We start from the raw sequence: 23,875 nt of genomic DNA on the forward strand, positions 1-23,875 counted from the left end.
CAGAGGGGCCTGGAGACATGACTGATGAACAGAGAAAATGTTATTTTAGAGCCAGGAATGTCTGCATTGTTCATTCTGGACACTTATTTTGAAATTGGCATATTTTTTAATTTTCGTGAAATTGGCCAAATTGCCAATTTCTGACCACGTTATTAGGTAGTTGAAAATCGGTAAATGGGCAGTTTCTTGCACTCAATCAATAGAACAAAATGGAGTTCTAAAGAAATAGTTTTGAGTTTGGTCGACTGGAACAATGGAATTAGCCGAAAATAGAGCTCAAAGTGGGGGAAGTAGCCGATTCGTTAATATCGCTGAGGTCGCTAACTTCGCTAGAGCATAATTCCGTAAGTTTTCCATCAAATTTCATACTTTTGATGTCATTACCACCGGGAATAGATTCTCTATCATTTCATAAGAAAATTTTTTTTTTTTTTAATTTTTTGCGACACTAAGAGACACCTCAGGATTTGGGGTTGCGACAGTAAAGGGGTTAAACTCTTATAACTTTTCTTGCGAATTTCAGGGACACTGGTATGCCTACTTGGTGCCATGATTGCTTTGCAGATAAAAGATATGGTAATTAAAATATTAAAGCACAATTTACAAACACAGTTAGCTCCTAAGTCAAAATGGAACTGAACCTGTATTCGCAAAGGCTGGGATGGTGGTGACCGGAGTGTTGGGGGGTGGCAGGGGATGGCAGGAGGTCTCACCTGCTGTCCCACAAGAAGGCAACAGCTTGAGCTGGGGAAATTTTTTTCTGCGCCCGCAAATGGAACCATGTAAAGTTTATTTTACGAAGTGTTGTATAAAATTGTGCCACAGTTTTTCATTAGTGCAAGAACCAAAACGTGACAAATAAATCCGTGTATTATAGCAGTCTACTGTAGATAAAATGTTATTCTTTCCAACACTCTTGACTAGACAAATGGAAAAAAATCTCATATTTATGTTAATTTATTCTACTGTGGGTGAGTTTATCATGTTTATATGTTACGTAGCATTTTTACTATGTAATTTTGAAAAAATATCAAAGATGGATTTATCAAGATGTCTATATTAATGTAATATACGACATTTAATGTACCTCTGAGTGATTATTATTGTTATTATTATTATCATTATTAATATTGTGTCTTCAAGACTAATAAAACACTCTTAGTAATTTTAATGTGTACCTGCATGCAGCACAGTGTGTAAGTTTATTAAGGTACAGGTACACATAAATATAATTACATGTATCATAGCATATATAAAATATGAAATAACTTTAAAACACTTGAAATTTTGGAAAGTTTCCAGACATAATAGAGAGTCGTGCTTGTGGAGAATGTAAACAAACCAGGTGGCCTGCGGTGCCTGTACTATTAGAAAGTCAGGTGGGGGAGCCATTTAGAGAGTTTTGGTCATAATATGAAATGTCCGTATTAGCGGAATGCCATAAGACGAAACGCCTTAAAGCAGGACCCCACTGTAACACGATTACAAACAATTCACAGAAGAGGTGGGGCTTAAACCTGTAGCAGGCTAGTCCTAAAACTCGCAGGCCAGTGTGTTAACGAACTGATCTGTGAGTTTAGGGTGATTCATATCCATTAGAATATTTAATAGAGTACAGTGGACCCCCGGTTAACGAACTTTTTTAATTCCAGTAGTATGTTCAGGTGCCAGTACTGACCGAATTTTTTCCCATAAGGAATATTGTGAAGTAGATTAGTCCATTTCAGACCCCCAAACATACACGTACAAACGCACTTACATAAATACACTTACACAATTGGTCGCATTTGGAGGTGATCGTTAAGCGGGGGTCCACTGTATTTTGTATTTTGTGGACTACCGAGTTTCGTGATTAATCCGTTCCAGAGAGTCTGCCGACTGGCGAAATTCATGATTGGCGAATCTATTTTCCCCATAAGAAATTATGGAAACCCAATTAATCCGTTTCAGACTGCCAAAAGTATTAACAAAAAAAATTTTTTTTAAAGATTAAATATAGATTTACATACAGGAAACAATGACAAATAAATATAAAGCACTAATAAAATGGATAAATGAACATTTAACATCACACTTAACCTTTATTGATTCTTGTTGGTGAAGGAGGCAAGAGGAAGGTGAGTTTATTATGCTTCAATATGTCGCTAATATCATCTCTACGGCTTATTTATCTATCACAATTCATCTAATATGACATTATAAACAATATTAATAACATAGAAACATGATATATACTCTAGATTGAATAAAATATGTCATAATGTATGAGAGGAGTAAATAGTGTAAGTGTTGTTGTTGGGTTTAACCCTTTGACTGTTTTCGACGTATAAATACGTCTTACGAGCCAATGTTTCTGACGTATATATACTCAATAATTCTAGCGGCTTCAAATCAAGCAGGAGAAAGCTGGTAGGCCCACATGTGAGAGAATGGGTCTGTGTGGTCACTGTGCACCACATAAAAAAATCCTGCAGCACACATTGCCTAATGAGAAAAAAAAAATCATAGTTTTTTTTGGAATAAAACGCCGACTTTGAGGTGTATTTTCGTACAGTATTTATTGTTGTATTCGCATTTTCATGGTCTTAGGTGATAAAATGGAAGACATATTACAGAAATAGAAATGATTTTCATTACTTTGACGATGAAAACGACCTTGAAACCGAGCTCAAAGCGGAAATGTTCGATTTTTACCAATGTTCAGGAGTAAATAAATCACACCACACATCCAATACACGTCAACTGGGGAGTCTGATATTCTTTCACTAGTGCACTGATATTATTTATACCATTTTTACAATAATGCAGTAGTCTGCATAACAGTAAATTTTGTATTTTTTTGTATGAATAAAAAATCAAAATAGAAAGCAATAATAATATAAGAGGGGCCTAGAGATGTGACTAATGAACAGAGCATATGTTATTTTAGTGCCACGAATGTCTACCTTGTTTATTCTGGACCCTATTTTGAAATTGGCATCTTTTTTAGTTTGTGTGAAATTGGCCAAATTGCCAATTTCTGACCACCATATTGGGTAGTCCAAATTAGTAAATGGGAGGTTTCTTGTACTCAGCTGATAGATAAAATGGAGTTCTAAAGAAATAGCTATGAGTTTGGTCAACTGGAACAATGGAATTGGCTGAAAATAGGGCTCAAAGTCGGCGAAATCGCCGATACCCATATGTCGCCGAGACCGCTAACTTCATGGGAGCATAATTCCATGAGTTTTCGACCAGATTTCGAACTTTTGGTGTCATTACCATCGGGAAAAGATTCTCGATCATTTCATAAGAAAAATAATTTTTTTTTTTTTTAAAAATTGAGCGACATAGAATGACAGTTTCAGAAAGGGGCCTGAAACAGTCAAAGGGTTAAGGGCCGCCACTGAGAGAAGCCGTGTTGGTGGCGGTGGAGGCTTTGGCCGCCACCACCATCACACTTAAACAATGTATGTAATTTATAAATAAGAAATATTTACTCTTTCTTTCTTTCAACGCACCGGCTGTATCCCACCGAGGCGGGGTGGCCCAAAAGGAAAACGAAAGTTTCTCCTTTTACATTTAGTAATATATACAGGAAAAGAGGTTACTAGCCCCTTGCTCCCGGCATTTTAGTCGCCTCTTACAACACGCATGGCTTACGGAGGAAGAATTCTGTTCCACTTCCCCATGGAGATAAGGGGAAATAAACAAGAATAAGAACTAGAAAGAAAATAGAAGAAAACCCAGAGGGGTGTGTATATATATGCTTGTACATGTATGTGTAGTGTGACCTAAGTGTAAGTAGAAGTAGCAAGACGTACCTGAAATCTTGCATGTTCATGAGACAGAAAAAACGACACCAGCAATCCTACCATCATGTAAAACAATTACAGGCTTTCGTTTTACACTCACTTGGCAGGACGGTAGTACCTCCCTGGGCGGTTGCTGTCTACCAACCTACTACCTAGGGAGAAATATTTACATTTTAATTTATAAATAAGAAATATTTACATTTTAATTTATAAATAAGTAAGTTTATTCAGGTATACACAATACAGTTACTTACAGTGGTCCCTCAATTATTGTCCTTAATCCGTTCCTGGAAGTGGGACTATTATCGAAATAGACGATTTTCGAATCAATTTTCCCCATAAGAAATAATGTAAATACAATTAATCCATTCCTGACACCCAGAAGTATTAAAACAAAAAAAATTTTTTTTACATGAAATATAGATATAGTACATAAACAATACAATGGGCAATTCTTCTTAGTGTATGGAAGACTGGAGGAGGAGAGACATTGAATTACTGTTTGGAAGGGGAATCCCCTTCCATCAACACCTCAGCTACCAAGTGCTTTTCTGGGGTTACTTCTCTTCTCTGTTTCTTAATGCCACTAGGACCAGCTTGAGTCACTGGAGTCCTGTCTCACAAAAAAACTGTCCAGAGAGCTCTGTTTCTGGTGTCTCTTTAAAACTTCCCTAAAATGGCCCAAGACTCTGTCACTGTACATGTTGCCAACATGGCTTGCAACACCCTTCTCAGGGTGATGTTTCTCCATAAATCTTTCTATCCTACCCCACATTTCAAAAATCTCCTTAATTTGTGACGAAGGCACCTTCTTCCATCTCTCTTCCTCCTCCTCTGCAGCAAGATTCTGAGCTGCGATCTGTTGCTCCTCCTCCTGAAGCTCTTGCAGCTTCTCAGTGGTTAGCTCTTCGTTGTGGTCCTCCTCCAACTCTTCTACATCCTCCAAACTCACATCCAACCTCATGGAACTCCCTAGTGCCACAATAGAGTTCACAACTGACAGGCTCATCAGGGGCCACCTCAAACCTTTCAAAATCCCTCTTGTGGACACAATCTGACCACAATTTTCTCCAAGCAACAACAGCTTCCTTGATTTCCTTTTTCTTTGCCACGATGGAAGATATGGTTCTATGGGGTTTGTTTGTACATCCTGGCCAGTTCGCCCACACTTACACCACTTTCATATTGTTCAATGATGTTTTTCTTAAATTCAGTCGCATTTCTCACCTTCTTTACCAAAGGCTTGGCGCTGGGAGCTTTCTTTGGAGCCATGGTAGCTTATTTAGCACTTGCAAGCACTAAAATGAATGGAATATTATGAAATATTTCGTATGAACACGTGAGAGGACCGTTGCTCACTGGTAAACAATGGCACACTGGCTGGAAGGGAGGCCGAGGCGGCTCAGAGAGTGAGTACGCGCCCAGGACGAAGGACGATTAGCGAGTTTTGGACCATTTGTGAGCCAATGTTTAGATGAAATAATGGGACTATTTTCGAAATGGACGACTTTCAGGCCGGACGATTATTGAGGGACCACTGTACATAGATTATCATACATAGCAGCATATGTGTAAAGTACCCAGGATAACCCAAAAAATTCAAGAGTGACATATTTCCATTGGTGTCCTTTTATATTTACACTTATATTTGCTTTTATACTTACACTTTTATATTTACACTTACCTTGGAGGAGATGTTAGTTTAATTAGTTAGTTTGATGGAGATGTTGGCAGAGGTTTAGGGTGGTGGAAGATAGCAGGGCGGTGTATGTTCAGCAGTCCTATACACATCCAACAACATTGGAGAGTTACTCTCATGTTGTTTTTCTATTGCTTACTCGCTTAACATACTTGCTACACTGTTAATTCTACACTTTATCGCTGGCTGGAGCTATAGCCTTTAGCGATACCTGCTGCTTTAGTATCATACATATTGTAGAATCACTGAATCACTGCAGAAGGCACATTCTCCTCCTCTACTTTGCTATGAGTTTTTTCTTGAATTCTATCATGTTTCTCATCTTTACCAAAGGGCTGGCACTAGGAGCTTTCTTTGGGCCCATGGTGGCTTATTTAGCAGTTGCAAGCACAAAAAAAAAATTAATTATTATGAAATGTGTTGTACTATGAACCTGTGGGGTGATGGTCACATGCTGGTAAACAATGGCACACTGAGTGTGAATAGTGCGGGAGACTGGCTTTGTGTGCATACTGAAGGGCAGACGCGTACCAGAAGGCTGCTGAATCATGAGTCCAATCACGAACCACGAAGCTAAATTTTGCCCAAAAAAACTTGCCGAAAGTCGGATTTCACGAAAGTTGCGGCCTCCGAACGGCGAGGGTCCACTAATATAATTTTCCCTTATGTTCTTCACTGTATATAAAGCTGCTGATATTCTGGAACATGTCTCCCACATTGTGAGAAGCAAAATCTTAACCTCTTTCATCCTCTGATACACTTTTTTTTTTTTTTTAAACATCAGTTTGACAGGCTGAGAGCTGTTTTCCTACCTCAGCTCATTTCAAAGCCAAGCCCTATCCGAGGTATACAACCCCCCCAGGATGCGACCTGCAATAGTCGACTAGCACTCAGGTACTTAGTGCTAGGTGAACAGGGGCAGCAGGTTTAAGGAAAGCATGCCCAACACTTTCACCCGGCCAGGAATTGAACCACAGACACTCGGTTTGTGAGCTGAGCACACTATCAACTAAGCCACCAACTATCAAACTAATGTACTTCATAGCAATTTCACTCATACTATTATAGTACTCCTCACTGATATTTTAGGTGTTTACACTCTTTCCTGCTACTCTTGCCGTCTCTAATACATTCTTGAAACTGGTCACTCCCTTTCCAACAGAATTAATGAACACAAAAGAAGTGTTCACCTGATACTATAATAGCCTTAGAAAAAAGTTATGGATGAGGAAATTCTGAAAAATCTGATCACAATAAATGTTAGACCACAGCTGGGATATGTAGCAGTCACGTGGTGTCCACAAATCAACAAAAGAATGAACAAGCTGGAAGAAGCACTAAGATGAGCTGCCAAATGGCCCAGAGCTGAAGAAACATTGGACAAGCTACCTTAGCTGATAGAAGACAAATTTTGATAACCAAATGAACTGTAAAAGAAGACAAAATTTGATAACCGAATGAATTGTAAAAGAAGACAAAAAAAAATTGATAAGGAAAACTAATGAATATTATCATCAGGCAGATCAGAAAGTCCTAGGTAGTAGGTTGGTAGACAGCAACTGCCCTGTCATGTGAATGTGAAATGGAAGCCTATAATTGTTTTACATGATGGTAGGAATGCTGGTGTCTTTCTGTCTCATAAACATGCAAGATTTCAGGGACGTCTTGCTACTTCTACTTACACTTAGGTCACATTGCATATGCATAGATAAGCTATACATATACACCTGCCCCATGGGGGTTTCTTCTGTTTTCATACTAGTTGTTGTCCACTTCCTCTTATGGGGAAGTGGAACAGAATTCTTCCTCCATAAGCCATGTGTGTCATAAGAGGCAACTACAATGCTGGGAGCAAAGGGCTAGTAACCTCTTCTCCCATTTTTTCTTTTGGACCACCCTGCCTCAGTGGGATACAGCCAGTTTGTTGAAAGAAGATCAGAAAGTCACAGTTGTATACTAAAGCTAGCCCTGTACTTGAAAATTCTTCACATACAGAATGGGTGAAAAAAAAAAAAATGGGTTATAAGTACGTATATGTAGTAAGTACTACAACCACAGTAGATAAAAATAACTCCGATATATTACAATAATTAACAAAAAAGGCACAATACCATCACCTCTTCCTGCCTATTTATAGCCGTCCTACTCCACCTCTGGTTAGTGTGACTTTGTCAATGGTCCAAGTCGGACCGAAACGTCGTCGTAAGCTTCTCTCTTTTATGTGCGGGTTATTTGTGTATTACAATAATTACTAATGATAGGTTATCACGAGTGTAGCTTTGCTCCTGTAGTAACAATTGGAAACTTCTAACAATGCTTTTCTCTGTTGTAGACAATAGCCATCCCATAAGTTGATCCTCAGTCAAAACTATCTAGTATCCCAGTTCTAATTTGCATCTGTCTTGTTCAAATTTGATTCTTATTCACAACATTATGAACAGGAAACTTACATCATTATTTACAAGAAACTCAACCTCAGCTTTGTTTATTGCCTTTTCAAGTAAAGTACATTGTCAATTACTCTAATCTTCAGAACACATGACTTGCCCTAACCTTGTCTGTCTTATAAACCTTTTTTCACCTGACATGATTGTTGGCTTTATTCCATTTTCTCTATTACTGACGATTTGATAACAGTCCAGGATAAACTGGACTGTCTAATTTTATCTTCGGTTCGTGGGTTAGTTGTGAACCCCCCATTTAATCTCAAGCCAGTTTCTAAGTTAAGTGGAGTAAATAACCTCACATTAAACAACTCAAAAAAATGTTCAATAACAAAATAGTAAGTGGCCTTTATAAGTTAATTCAGCATATCAATATTCATGTTTAACCCTTTGAGGGTTGCCAGGCCCTCTCAGAGACTTGTTCTCAGGGTCACCAAAATTTAAAAAAAAAAAAAATTACGAAAAGATAGTGAATCTTTTCAAGATCATAATGACACCAAAAGTATGAAATTTGATGGAAAACTTACGGAATTATGCTCTCGTGAAGTTAGCGGTCTCGACGATGTTTACGCATCGGCGATTTTGCCCACTTTGAGCCCTATTTTTAGCCAATTCCAGTGTACTAGTCGACAAAAATCATAACTATTTCACTAGAACTCCGTTTTTTCTATTTAATGAGTACAAGAAACCACCCATTTACTGATTTCAACTATCCAATAAAGTGGTCAGAATTTAGCAATTTTGCCAATTTCACACAAATTTCAGAAGATGACAATTTCCAAATAGGGTCCAGAATAAACAAGAAAGACATTCCTGGCACTAAAATAACATTTCATCTGTTCATTAGTCACATCCCCACACCCCTCTTACATTTCTTTTGCTTTCCACTTTGAATTTTTATTCTCACAAAAATTAGAAGATTTACTGTTATGCAGACTACTGTATTAGTGTAGAAATGTTATAAATAATACCAGCGCACTTGTGAAAGAATATTAGATTCACCAGTTGATGTGTATTGGATGTTTGGCATGATTTGTTTACTTTTGAACTTTGGCAAAAATCGAACATTTCTGCTACTTTGAGCTCAATTTCAAGGTACTTTTCATTGTGAAACATATCAAAATCATCTCAATTTCTGTAATATGTCTTCCATTCTATAAAATAAGACCAGGGAAGCTAGAATACAACCATAAATACCATACAAAAGTACAGTGCAAAGTCGCTGTTTTAAACCGAAAACACGGTCAAAGTTTTTTTTTCTCATTATGCACTGTGTGCTACAGGATTTTTTTTATACTGCGCACACTGACTACATAGACCCATTATTTCATATGTAGGCCTATCAGCTTTCTCTTGCTAGATTTGAGGGCGCTAGAATTTATGCGTACTAGTACGTCAAAAACCCTGGTGCGTAAGCTGTAATAGTATGGCCCAAACCCCGAAAGGGTTAATAATTAACATAGAGTATGTACTGCAGAAATACAGTGGAACCTCTACTTACGAGTTTAATCCGCTTCATGACCTTCCTCGCAACTGGATTTGCTCGTTTGCAGAGTCAATTTTCCTCATTTAAATTAATTAAAATGGAATTAATTCGTTCCAGTGGAATTCCAGGCACGAGAAAACACTTTAATAATTTCTCTAATATCAACTCTACAGCTTATTTATCTATCACAATTCATGTAATATGACATAATAAAGAATATTAATAACATAGAAACATGATACATACACTAGAATGAATAAAATGCATGTCATTAGGTATGTGGCTAGTGGTGGTGACAGCAGCCATTGTTGTTGGGGTTTATAGGGCCACCACAGCGTCCATTCCTGCTCCTGATTACATATGTAGAGAACCTAGGATAACCCAAAGAAGTCAGTGACTTATAAGTGCTACACTCTTAATGCTTCACTTAATTGCTATGCTCTTAATGCTACACTGTGCCACTGCTGCTTCATGTTGTCTGCCACTGCTACCTCATGATGTCTGCCACTGCTGCTTCATGTTGTCTTCCACTGCTACCTCATGTTGTCTGCTACTGTTGCTTCATGTTGTCTGCCACTGCTACCTCATGTTGTCTGCCACTGTTGCTTCATGATGTCAGCCACTGTTGCTTCATGATGTCTGCCACTGTTGCTTCATGATGTCTGCCACTGCTGCTTCATGTTGTCTGCCACTGCTACCTCATGATGTCTACCATTGATGTCGCCAAAGAATCGAACATTTCTGCTATTTTGAGCTCAGTTTCAAGGTACTTTTCATCGTGAAACCAATCAAAATCATATTTTTGTAGTATATCTTCCATTCTATCACATGAGACCAAATAAAACGAGAATACGACCATAAAAACCATACAAAAATATACCGCTAAGGGGAGGCTAATGACTGAGAAGTGAACTCCATTATTTATGGTCCAATTTCTTTCATTTTTGGTGTACGTTAAGAAGCATCTTTTCATCATACATTGCCCAAGTTTCAATAAGATAGTCCAACAAACAACCGAGATCGAATTCCCTAGATCAAGAGCAAGAGCCCCCTCACCAGTGTCAATTAACCTCCCTTGAGGCCTGCTCGCATCTGGAAATTTTGCTTGTCTAGAAGCAAAAAAACAACCGAGCAGCTGCTCGTTTCTGGAAAAACTCGCACATGGACGCACTCGTAAGTAGAGGTTCCACTGTATTTCCTTTTTGCATTGCACTGTATGATGCTGTACATTGTTTCTAAAACATGTATTTTTTATAGCTTGCTTTTTAATCGTTTGTTTCTTCTTATAGTGTGAGGAAAAATGCTGATGACCTGAAGGAGGCACTACAGAAGGTTCTGGCACCAATGTTCTGCAATGCCATGACAGTTGCCACCGAGGATCAGAAGTCTAAGTTGGATAAGGTAATGATTTGTTCTATGAGGGAGTTGTTTGCAATTTGGTGTAGTCTCATCCTGCATGTTTAACTTGTTAATTGTTGTTTGGCAAAGAGTAAATAATTTGAAATATTTCTGGGTTAATGATTTTGTTGTATAGTAATTGATTAATTCAACCTTTAAATTTAAACCTCTGCACATTTTGATTTTTGTTGACACCTGATACATCTTAACACACACAAGTCAGACACTGCTCTTCTTCTTCTTCTTGATTTGCTGGTACTCTCCCAGCCTGGGCCTTTTCCAGATGGTGACCCAGCCTTGGCTCCCTGTTATGCGAGTGGCTGAGACCAATATCTCGCATGGGAGGAGGTACAAGTACCTCCTCATTTTCTGGGGCCAACTGTCCCCAGGCCTAGCTCCATTCCCCGCCCTCACGGGGCTCGTAGGGAGAAACTAGGCCTCTGGTCTACCATCTTCCCCGCTCCAGGGGGGCTCGTGGGAATGGCAGTCTTGTGAGCTGCAGGTGGTAGCAAGCTCTGGCTCTGGCACCTCAGACATTGTTGATTTTCTATATTTACTACCTTCCTTATTGACTGACTTAAGTGTCTCAGGCAGTGGATCTTCAGTGGAAGATTTGGCCATTGGAGTACAGTATCTGCAATACTCACGATGAGTAGGTGGGGATGTTGCACTTCATGAGTCATGTGAATTGTGATGCCTTTGCACTTCTGGCATGACAACTGTTAGGTGGATGATGATGAATGTGTTTCCTTCCTTAAGTCATTCTTCCTTTGTTGGGGAACAACTGGTGTGGCTATGGCCATTTTGCAAACATCAGATGTATTTTTTTTTTTATATATTCATTTTATACACAAGAGGTTGGCTTATATATGTTTAGTAGACTTAGACGAAGGAGGATGGTTATTGCAGTAAATGCTTCTAAGAGAAGGGTTAAATGATGAAGATATTTAGATGAAACTTTAGGAAAGGATGGATGGATGATTGGCAGTAGGAAGAATGAGAATGAAAGTTGATTGATGCAGAGAGGATTTGATCAGGAAGGTAGGGATAATGGAAGGAAGGTAGCGAGAGGAAGATGGGGTTGATTGGAGGATAAATAGAAGATTGGTGGAGGGATGAAGGAGAGACATAGGTAGGCAGGGAGGAGGAGGAAGGAAGAAGGTAGGAAAGTAGGGAAGAAACAGGTTGGTGGTGCTGCTGGCAGCTTTTGGGCTGCCAGCAGCAACAGCCTGATTGACCAAGCAAGCACCAGATGAGCCTGGCCCAAGGCCATGCTCCAGGAGTAGAAAACTCTCATAAAACTCATAAAAGGTATTTCGAAGGTATATAGCCTATAGGTGTGTAAGTAGCAGAATGAATGTGTAACAAGCAGTAATTAAGGTATGGCACTGTAAGCAAGTTGCCAATTCAGCTAAAATCATTACCATTAAGAATGTGTCTGGCCTGAATATTTAGTTTGAGGTATCAGACTAGCTGTTGCACAGTCTTGCAGGCTACTGGTGTTACAAATGAAATGTTTTTCTTTTTCCCCTAACCTCAGAATTTTCAGGAATATATATGTTCTGCAGTGTTACTTCAGTCTTCAAGTGTTTATCAGTGTATGCTGATGTTCCAAAAATTATACCTGAATTTAACTCATTCACTTTCTTTCTTTCTTTCAACACACCGGCCATATCCCACCGAGGCGGGGTGACCCAAAAGGAAAAACGAAAGTTTCTCCTTTTACATTTAGTAATATATACAGGAGAAGAGGTTACTAGCCCCTTGCTCCCGGCATTTTAGTCGCCTCTTACAACACGCATGGCTTACGGAGGAAGAATTCTGTTCCACTTCCCCATGGAGATAAGAGGAAATAAACAAGAATAAGAACTAGAAAGAAAATAGAAGAAAACCCAGAGGGGTGTGTATATATGTGCTTGTACATGTATGTGTAGTGTGACCTAAGTGTGAGTAGAAGTAGCAAGACGTACCTGAAATCTTGCATGTTCATGAGACAGAAAAAAGGACACCAGCAATCCTACCATCATGTAAAACAATTACAGGCTTTCGTTTTACACTCACTTGGCAGGACGGTAGTACCTCCCTGGGCGGTTGCTGTCTACCAACCTACTACCTAGGAACTCATTCACATGATTGTTTAATTTTATGATTGTTATTTTTCTAGTGAATGGTCCTTGTAGGATACACAACTCAAGAGGTGCTGGGAAGTACAGTATTTCCATCTTTGATTCTCTCTATTCTTAGAGGGTATTGTCAGGTATAGCTTATTGGTGTGCAGTCTTGTTCTTACGGAAATCTTGCTGTTGTTTGTCCTTTGTGCTCAAAATAAACTTCATCATTTTAAACCCAGTGCAGTAAACTATTTTAATACTAACTGTTGAGTGCTAAAATAATATTTATAAACAGACATGGACAAAGTAGGTTGGTATACAGCAAATGCCCAGGGAGGTACTACCGTCCTGCCAAGTGAGTGTAAAACGAAAGCCTGTAATTGTTTTACATGATAGTAGGATTGCTGGTGTCTTTTTTCTGTCTCATAAACATGCAAGATTTCAGGTACATCTTGCTACTTCTACTTACACTTAGGTCACACTACACATACATGTACAAGCATATATATACACACCCCTCTGGGTTTTCTTCTACTTTCTTTCTAGTTCTTGTTCATTTCCTCTTATCTCCATGGGGAAGTTGGACAGAATTCTTCCTCTGTAAGCCATGCGTGTCGTAAAAGGCGACTAAAATGCCAGGAGCAAGGGGCTAGTAACCCCTTCTCCTGTATATATTACTAAATTTGAAAGGAGAAACTTACGTTTGTCCTTTTGGGCCACCTCACCTCGGTGGGATACGGCTGGTACGTTGAAAGAAGAAGAAAGCTTATTGCTGTGCAGTCTTGTTCTTATGGAAATCTTGCTGCTGTTTGTCCTTTGTGCTCAAAATAAACTTCATCATTTTAACCCTTTGACTGTTTTCGACATATAAATACGTCTTACGAGCCAATGTTTCTGACGTATATATACTCAATAATTCTAGCGGCTTCAAATCAAGTGGGAGAAAGCTGGTAGGCCCACATGTGAGAGAATGGGTCTGTGTGGTCAGTGTGCACCACATAAAAAAAATCCTGCAGCACACATTGCGTAATGAGAAAAAAAAACTGATCGTTTTTTTGGAATAAAACGCCGACTTTGAGGTGTATTTTCGTATAGTATTTATCGTTGTATTCGCGTTTTCATGGTCTTAGGTGATAAAATGGAAAACATATTATAGAAATAGAGATGATTTTCATTACTTTTACGATGAAAACGACCTTGAAACTGAGCTCGAAGTAGCGGAAATGTTCGATTTTTACCAATGTTCAAGAGTAAATAAATCACACCACACATCCAATACACGTCAACTGGGGAGTCTTATATTCTTTCACTAGTGCACTGATATTATTTATACCATTTTTACAATAATGCAGTCGTCTGAATAACAGTAAATTTTGTATTTTTTTGTATGAATAAAAAATCAAAATAGAAAGCAATAATAATATAAGAGGGGCCTAGAGATGTGACTAATGAACAGAGCATATGTTATTTTAGTGCCACGAATGTCTACCTTGTTTATTCTGGACCCTATTTTGAAATTGGCATCTTTTTTATTTTGCGTGAAATTGGCCAAATTGCCAATTTCTGACCACCATATTGGGTAGTCCAAATTAGTAAATGGGAGGTTTCTTGTACTCAGCTGATAGATAAAATGGAGTTCTAAAGAAATAGCTATGAGTTTGGTCAACTGGAACAATGGAATTGGCTGAAAATAGGGCTCAAAGTCGGCGAAATCGCCGATACCCATATGTCGCAGAGACCGCTAACTTCGCGGGAGCATAATTCCACGAGTTTTCGACCAAATTTCGAACTTTTGGTGTCATTACCACCGGGAAAAGATTCTCTATCATTTCATAAGAAAAAATAATTTTTTTTTTTTTAAAAATTGAGCGACATAGAATGACAGTTTCAGAGAGGGGCCTGAAACAGTCAAAGGGTTAAACCTAGTGCAGTAAGTTATATTAATACTAGCTGTTGAGTGCTAAAATAGTATTTATAAACAGACATGGACTTAGTAGGTTGGTAGACAGCAACCATTTGGGGAGATACTACCGTCCTACCAAGTGAGTGTAAAAAGGAAGACTGTACAGTGGACCCTCGCATACCGCTGGCATCACATGACGTTAAATCCGCATACCGATACATTTTATCGCTAAAATTTTGCCTCGCATACTGCTAAAAAACTCGCTCAACGCTATTCGTCCGAGACGCATCTAATGTGCGGCCTGAGCCAGCCTCACATGTTCCGCCAGTGGCATTGTTTACCAACCAGCCTCCACGGTAACATCCAAGCATACAATCAGAAAATTTTGTATTATTACAGCGTTTTTGGCGATTTCATCTGCAAAATGAGTGACCATGGGCCCCAAGAAAGCTTCTAGTGCCAACCCTACAGGAATAAGGGTGAGAATTACTATAGAGATGAAGAAAGAGATCATTGCTAAGTATGAAAGCGGAGTACGTGTCTCCGAGCTGGCCAGGTTGTATAGTAAACCCCAATCAACCATCGCTACTATTGTGTCCAAGAAAACGGCAATCAAGGAAGCTGTTCTTGCCAAAGGTTCAACTGTGTTTTCGAAACAGAGATGATGTTGAGAGAGACTTATTGGTGTGGATAAACGAAAAACAGATAGCAGGAGATAGCATCTCTCAAGTGATCATAAGTGAAAAGGCTAGGAAGTTGCATCAGGATTTAATTAGAAAAATGCCTGCAACTAGTGATGATGTGAGTGAATTTAAGGCCAGCGAAGGTTGGTTTGAGAGATTTAAGAAGCGTAGTGGCATACATAGTGTGATAAGGCATGGTGAGGCTGCCAGTTCGGACCACAAAGCAGCTGAAAAACGTGCAGGAATTCAAGGAGAACATAGACAGTGAAGGACTGAAACCTGAACAAGTGTTTAATTGTGATGAAACAGGCCTGTTTTGGAAGAAAATGCCAAGCAGGACCTACATTACTCAGGAGGAAAAGGCACTCCCAGGACATAAGCCTATGAAAGACAGGCATACTCTGTTAATGTGTGCCAATGCTAGTGGTGATTGCAAAGTGAAGCCTTTATTAGTGTATCACTCTGAAACTCCCAGAGCGTTCAGGCAAAAGAATATCCTCAAGGCTAATTTGTGTGTGCTGTGGAGGGCAAACAGTAAGGCATGGGTCACTAGGGACTTTTTCTATGACTGGTTACACCAAGCATTTGCCCCCAATGTGAAAAATTACCTAACTGAAAAGAAATTAGACCTTAAGTGCCTCCTGGTGTTAGACAATGCCCCTGGTCATCCTACAGACTTGGCAGAGCGACTTTGTTGGGACATGAGCTTCATTAAGGTGAAGTTTTTGCCTCCTAATACCACTCCTCTCCTGCAGCCCATGGACCAGCAGGTTATTGCAAACTTCAAAAAACTGTACACAAAAGCTCTGTTTGAAAGGTGCTTTGTAGTGACCTCAGAAACTCAATTGACTCTAAGAGAGTTTTGGAGAGAGCACGTTAATATCCTCAATTGTGTAAACCTTATAGGTAAGGCTTGGGAGGGAGTGACTAAGAGAACCTTGAACTCTGCTTGGAAGAAACTGTGGCCAGAATGTGTAGACCAAAGGGATTTTGAAGGGTTTGAGGCTAACCCTGGGAATCCTATGCCAGTTGAGGAATCCATTGTGGCATTGGGGAAGTCCTTGGGGTTGGAGGTTAGTGGGGAGGATGTGGAAGAGTTGGTGGAGGAGGAGGACAATGAAGAACTAACCACTGATGAGCTGCTAGATCATCTTCAACAGCATGAGGCCACACCTGAGGAAACTGCTTCGGAGGAGGGGAGAGAGAAATTGAAGAAGTTGCCTACTTCAAAGATTAAGGAAATCTGTGCAATGTGGCTTAAAGTGCAAACCTTTATGGATGAAAATCACCCTCAGACAGCTGTTGCAAGCCGTGCTGGTGACTATTACACTGGCATTGTTGTGAAACACTTTAGGAAAGTCATAAAGGAACGATTGGTACAGACCTCTATGGACAGATATGTCGTGCGACAGAAGTCCAGTGACTCTGAAGGTGGTCCTAGTGGCATTAAAAGAAGAAGGGAAGTATCCCTGGAAAAGGACTTGACACCTCAAGTCTTAACCCGTTCAGGGTCCAAGGCCCAAATCAGAAGTGGTGCCCCAGTGTCCAAGAATTAAAAAAAAAAAATTTTGTTATTTTTTCTTATGAAATGGTAGAGAATCTTTTTGTGAAGGTAATAAAACAAAACGTACGAAATTTTATGGAAAATTGACGAAATTATGCTCTCGCGAATTTTGATGTGTCAGCGATTTTTACGAATCGGCGATTTTGCCGACATTGACTCCCATTTTAGGCCAATTACATTATTCCATTCAACCAAATTCTTAGCTATTTCACTAGTATTACTTCTATTCTATCGATTGAGCACAAGAAATCGCCAAGTCAACTGTTTCAACTACAAATTAAAGTGATCGGAAATTGTTAATTTGGCCAATTTAACACAAAGTTCAAAATATTCCAATTTCAAAATAGGGCCCAGAATAAACAATGTAGGTATTCCTGGAACTAAACTAACATTTCCTCTGTTCATTAGTTATGTTTTGAAGCTTTACAAATAAATTCTATTTTTATTTTTTAATCACATGATGAATTTTTATTCACACCAAAAAATAGAAGGTTTACTGTTATGCAATACTGTAATAATTGTATAAATATCATCACCATATTTGTGAATGCATATTAGACCCACCAGCTGGTGTGTATTAGACGTGTGAGGTCGTTTGTTTACTCTTGAATATCGGCAAAAATTTAACATTTCTGCTACTTTGAGCTCGGTTTCAAGCCATTTCCAGTGCTAAAACCAATCAAACTCATCTCTATTTCTGTAATATGTCTTCCTTTCTATCAAATGAGACCAAGAAATCTCAAATACACCTATAAAAAACATACGAAAAAACACTGCAAAGTCGCTGTTTTAATCGAAAAATCATGATTTCAGTTTTTTCTCTCATTATACACAGTGTGCTGCAGGATCTGTTTTATGTGGTGCACACATACCACATAGATGTATTCTCTCATATCTAGGCCCAAATGTACCACTCACAGTTTATCAGAGTGTGCTGAGCTCATGACGTAGATCTACGGTTTGGACCCTGAACGTAAAGCCGTAGATCTACGGGATGGACCCTGAAAGGGTTAATGGAAGGGGATTCCCCTTCTGAACACTAAGACCATCAACACTCTCCCCTCCTCCCATCCCATCAATCATCACCAGATCTTCAATAAAGGTAAGTGTCATGTAACTGTGCATGTCTTCTTCAGTTTGTGTGTATTAAAATTAATATTTCATGTGGTAAAAATTTTTTTTTTCATACTTTGGGGTGTCAGGAACGGATTAATTTGATTTCCATTATTTCTTATGGGGAAAATTCATTCGCATAACGATAATTTTGCATAACATTGAGCTCTCAGGAACGGATTAATAGCGCTATGCGAGGGTCCACTGTATTTGTTTTACATGTCTCATAAACATGCAAGATTGCTACTTCTACTTAAACTTAGGTAACATTACACATACATGTACACGTTTATGTATACACACTCATCTGAGTTTTCTTTGATTTTATCTTATTAGTTCTTGTTCTTAGTGCTTTTCGTTTCATATCCATGGGGAAGTGGAATAAGAATCTTTCCTTCAAACGCCATGTGTGTTGTAAAAGTCAACTAAAATGCCGGGAACAATGGGCTAGTAACCCCTTTTCCCATATGGCTTACTAAAAAGAAAAAGAAGAAAACTGTCAAAGTGGGATGTTTGAATGTGCATAGATGTTGTGTGAATAATAAGAGAGATGATTGTTGATTTTATGAATGAGAAGAAGCTGGATGTCCCGGCTTTAACCCTTTCAGGGTCGACAGGCCCCCTCCCAGACTTGTTCTCAGGGTCGAAAAATTAAAAAAAAAAAAATTATTTTTTCTTATCAAAAGATAGTGAATCTTTTCCCAGTCATAATGACACCAAAAGTATGAAATTTGATGGAAAACTTACGGAATTATGCTCTCGCGAAGTTAGCGGTCTCAATAATGTTTACTCATCGGCGATTTTGCCCACTTTGAGCCCTATTTTCAGCCAATTCCAGTGTACTAGTCGACAAAAATCGTAAATATTTCGCTAGAACTCCATTTTTTCTATCGAATGAGTACAAGTAACCACCCATTTACCGATTTCAACTATCCAATAATGTGGTCAGAATTTAGCAATTTTGCCAATTTCACACAAATTTCAAAAGATGCCAATTTCCGAATAGGGTGCAGAATAAACAAGAAAGACATTCTTCCTGGCACTAAAATAACATTTCCTCTGTTCATTACTCATGTCCCCACGCCCCTCTTACATTCTTTTGCTTTCCACTTTGAATTTTTATTCTCACAAAAAATAGAAGATTTACTGTTATGTAGACTACTGCATTAGTGTAGAAATGGTATAAATAATAGCGCACTTGTGAAAGAATATTAGACTCACCAGTTGATGTAAATTGGACGCCTGGCATGATTTGTTTACTTTCTGCTACTTTGAGCTCAATTTCAAGGTACTTTTCATTGTAAAACCAATCAAAATCATTTCAATTTCTGTAATATGTCTTCCATTCTATAAAATGAGACCAGGAAACGTAGAATACCATCATAAATACCATATGAAAATACAGTGCAAAGTCGCTGTTTTAAACCAAAAATACTGTCAGTTTTTTTCTCATTACGCACTGTGTGCTGCAGGATTTTTTTTATACTGTGCACACTGATCACATAGACCCATTCTTTCATGTGTAGGCCTACCAGCTTTCTCTCACTAGATTTGAGGGCGCTAGAATTTATGCGTACTAGTACGTCAAAAACCCTGGTGCATAAGCCGTACTAGTACGTCAGAAATCCTGAAAGGGTTAAGTGAAACAAAGCTGAAAGGGGTGGGAGAGTTTCAGTGGCGAGAAATAAATGGGATTAGGTCAGGGGATTCAAATAGAGTTAGAGCAAAAGAAGGAGCAGCAATAATGTTGAAGGATAAGTTATGGCAGGAAAAGAGGGAATGTAAGTGTATAAATTCAAGGATTATGTGGTGTAAAATAAGGGTTGGATGTAAAAAGTGGTTAAGTGTTTATTCACCTGGAGAAGAGAGAAGTGTACAGCAGACAAAGAGATTTTGGGAAAAGTTGAGTGAGTGGAGAGTTTTAAACCAAGTGAGAGAGTATTTGTGGTTGGGGATCTCAATGCTAAAGTGGATAAAAATGTGGAGGGAATAGGTAAATTTGGGGTGCCAGGGGTAAATGAAAATAGGCAGCCTTTAATTGAGCTATGTGTAGAAAGAGGTTTGGTATTAAGTTACACATATTTTATGAAAAAGAATATAAATAAGTATACAAGGTTTGATATAGCATGTAATGAAAGTAGCTTGTTAGATTATGTATTGGTGGATAAATGGTTGATGAGCAGGCTCCAGGATGTATATGTTTATTGAGGGGTAACGGATGTATCGGATCATTATTTAGTTGTAGCTACAGTTAGAGTAAGAGGTACATAGGACAAAAGAGGAGTTAGTAGATGGGGAGCTGGAGGTATTGGATTGATTACCTGGAGTTACCTGGAGAGAGTTCCGGGGGTCAACGCCCCCGCGGCCCGGTCTGTGACCAGGCCTCCTTAGGTCAGTGTCCCAGGATGCGACCCACACCAGTCGACTAACACCCAGGTACCCATTTTACTGATGGGGAACATAGACAACAGGTTGAAAGAAACACGTCCAATATTTCTACTCTGGCTGGGAACCGAACCCGGGCCCTCACCGTGTGAAGCGAGAGCATTAACCACCAGGCTGTAATTTCATGCACTGGTCAGGGAGGCATAACATCTTTTAGAAGTGAAGAAGAGCAGGATGTGGGTGGGGGGAAGGTGCATGAGGCATTACATAGAATGAAAGGGGATAAAGCAGCAGGAACTGATGGGATCGTGACAGAAATGTTAAAAGCAGGGTGGGATATTGTGTTGGTGTGGTTGGTGGTTTTGTTGAATGTGTGAAAGAGGGGAAGGTACTTAGGGATTGGGAGAGAGCATGTATAGTTCCTTTATATAAAGGGAATGGGGACAAAAGAGATTGTAAAAGTTATAGAGGAATAAGTTTACTGAGTATACCAGATAAAGCATACATTAGGATTATTATTGAAGGAATTGGAGGTAAGACAGAGAGTAGGATTGCAGATGAGCAAGGAGGCTTTAGAGTGGGTAGGGGATGTGTAGATCAAGTGTTTGCATTAAAGCATATATGTGAACAGTATTTATATAAAGGTAGGGAAGTTTTTATTGCGTTTACGCATTTAGAAAAGGCATATGATAGAGTGGATAGGTGAGCAATGTGGCAGATGTTACAAGTGTATGGAATGGGTAGTAAGTTACTAAATGCTGTAAAGAGTTTTTATGAGGATAGTGAGGCTCAGGTTAGTGTGTGTAGGAGAGAGGGAGATTGCGTCCCGGTAAAAGTGGGTCTTAGACAGGGATGTGTAATGTCACCATGGTTTTTTAATGTATTTATAGATGGGTTGTGAAAGAAATAAATGCTAGGGTGTTGGGATTAAATTATGGGGAATCACGTACAAAATGGGAGTTGACACAGTTACTTTTTGCTGATGATACTGTGCTTATGGGAGATTCTAAAGGAAAGTTGCGAAGGTTAGTGGATGAGTTTGGGAGGGTGCGTAAAGGTAAAAAGCTGAAAATGAACATAGATAAGAGTAAGGTGATGAGGGTATCAAACTAGTATTTAGATAAAGAAAAATTGGATATCACATTGGAGAGAGGGAGTATGGAAGAAGTAAATGTTTTCATATATTTGGGAGTTGACTTGTCAGCAGTTGGGTTTATGAAGGATGAGGTTAATCATAGAATTGGTGAAGGAAAAAAGACGAGTCGTGCATTGAGGTGTTTGTGGAGACAAAAAACGTTATCCATGGAGGCAAAGAAGGGAATGTATGAAAGTATAGTGGTACCAACACTCTTATGTGGGTGTGAAGCTTGGTTGTAAATGCTGCAGCGAGGAGGCAGCTGGTGGCAGTGGAGATGTCCTGTCTAAGGGCAATGTATGGTGTAAATATTATGCAGAGAATTTAGAGTGTGGAAATTAGGAGAAGGTGTGGAGGTAATAAAAGTATTAGTCAGAGGGATGAATAGGGGTTGTTGAGGTGGTTTGGTCATTTAGAGAGAATGGATCAGTGTGGAATGACCTGGAGAGCGTATAAATCTGTAGGGGAAGGAAGGCAGGGTAGGGGTCGTCCTCAAAAAAGTTGGAGGGAGGGGGTAAAGGAGGCTTTGTGGGCAAGGGGCTTGGGCTTCCAGCAAGCATGCGTGAGTGTGTTAGATAGGAGTGAATGGAGACAAATGGTTTCTGGGACATGACTAGCTGTTGGAGTGTGAGCAGGATAATATTTAGTGAAGGGATTCAGGCAAACCGGTTATTTTTATATAGCCGGACTTGAGTACTGGAAATGGGAAGTACAATGCCTGCACTTTAAAGGCGGGGTTTAGGATGTTAGCAGTTTGGAGGGATATGTAACATATCTTTATATATGCTTCTAAGTTGTTGTATCTGGGCACCTCTGCAGAGACAGTGATTATGTATGAGTGAGGTGAAAGTGTTGAATGATGAAAGTATTTTCTTTTTGGGGATTTTCTTTCTTTTTGGGTCACCCTGCCTCGGTGGGAGACGACTGACTTGTTGAAAAAAAAATAAAAATGAAAGGAATGAAATAAATCAGTCACTCAAAGTGATTAAAGAGTGGCATTTCTTCAGTTTTATAAACTGTACTGTACTGTCAGATATTTGTGATGAGTATGAAAGTATATTTTTTTTTTTTTAACAAGTCGGCTGTCTCCCACCAAGGCAGGGTGACCCAAAAAGAAAGAAAATCCCCAAAAAGAAAATACTTTCATCATTCAACACTTTCACCTCACTCGCACATAATCACTGTTTTTGCAGAGTTGCTCAGAACACAACAGTTCGGATATAAGTGTATGTGTGTGTGTAAAAGTCAACTAAAATGCCGGGAACAATGGGCTAGTAACCCCTTTTCCTGTAAAGATTACTAAAAAGAATAAGAAGAAGAAAATTGTCAAAGTGGGAAGTCTGAATGTGCGTGGATGTTGTGCAGATGATAAGAAAGAGATGATTGTGGATGTTATGAATGAGAAGAAGCTGGATGTCCTGGCTTTAAGTGAAACAAAGCTGAAGGGGGTGGGAGAGTTTCAGTGGAGAGGAATAAATGGGATTAGGTCAGGGGTTTCAAATAGAGTTAGAGCTAAAGAAGGAGTAGCAATAATGTTGAAGGATAAGCTATGGCAGGAAAAGAGGGACTATAAATGTATTAATTCAAGGATTATGTGGAGTAAAATAAAGATTGGATGTGAAAAGTGGGTTATAATAAGTGTGTATGCACCTGGAGAAGAGAGAAGTGTAGAGGAGAGAGAGAGATTTTGGGAAATGTTGAGTGAATGCTTGGGGAGTTTTGAATCAAGTGTGAGAGTAATGGTGGTTGGGGATTTCAATGCTAAAGTGGGTAAAAATGTTATGGAGGGAGTAGTAGGTAAATTTGGGGTGCCAGGGGTAAATGTAAATGGGGAGCCTTTAATTGAGCTATGTGTAGAAAGAAATTTGGTAATAAGTAATACATATTTTATGAAAAAGAGGATGAATAAATATACAAGGTATGATGTAGCACGTAATGAAAGTAGTTTATTAGATTATGTATTGGTGGATAAAAGGTTGATGGGTAGGCTCCAGGATGTACATGTTTATAGAGGGGCAACTGATATATTGGATCATTATTTAGTTGTAGCTACAGTTAGAGTAAGAGGTAGATGGGAAAAGAGGAAGGTGGCAACAACAAGTAAGAGGGAGGTGAAAGTGTATAAACTAAGGGAGGAGGAAGTTTGGGTGAGATATAAGC

At 39.1% G+C, this 23,875-nt stretch overlaps 1 protein-coding gene across 1 annotated transcript in view; it reads left to right on the top strand.

Annotated features, from left to right (window-relative positions):
• The window catches only part of scaf6 (SR-related CTD associated factor 6), a gene marked incomplete in the record, with an annotated part of 331,549 nt that overhangs the window by 108,387 nt on the left and 199,287 nt on the right, over window positions 1–23,875 (top strand). The window contains 1 exon segment of the mRNA XM_070084306.1: window positions 10,713–10,824. Within this exon segment, the coding sequence (XP_069940407.1) occupies window positions 10,713–10,824 (112 nt within the window).

This window comes from Cherax quadricarinatus, chromosome 12 (assembly GCF_038502225.1).
Source record: "Cherax quadricarinatus isolate ZL_2023a chromosome 12, ASM3850222v1, whole genome shotgun sequence".
NCBI lineage: Eukaryota > Metazoa > Arthropoda > Malacostraca > Decapoda > Parastacidae > Cherax > Cherax quadricarinatus.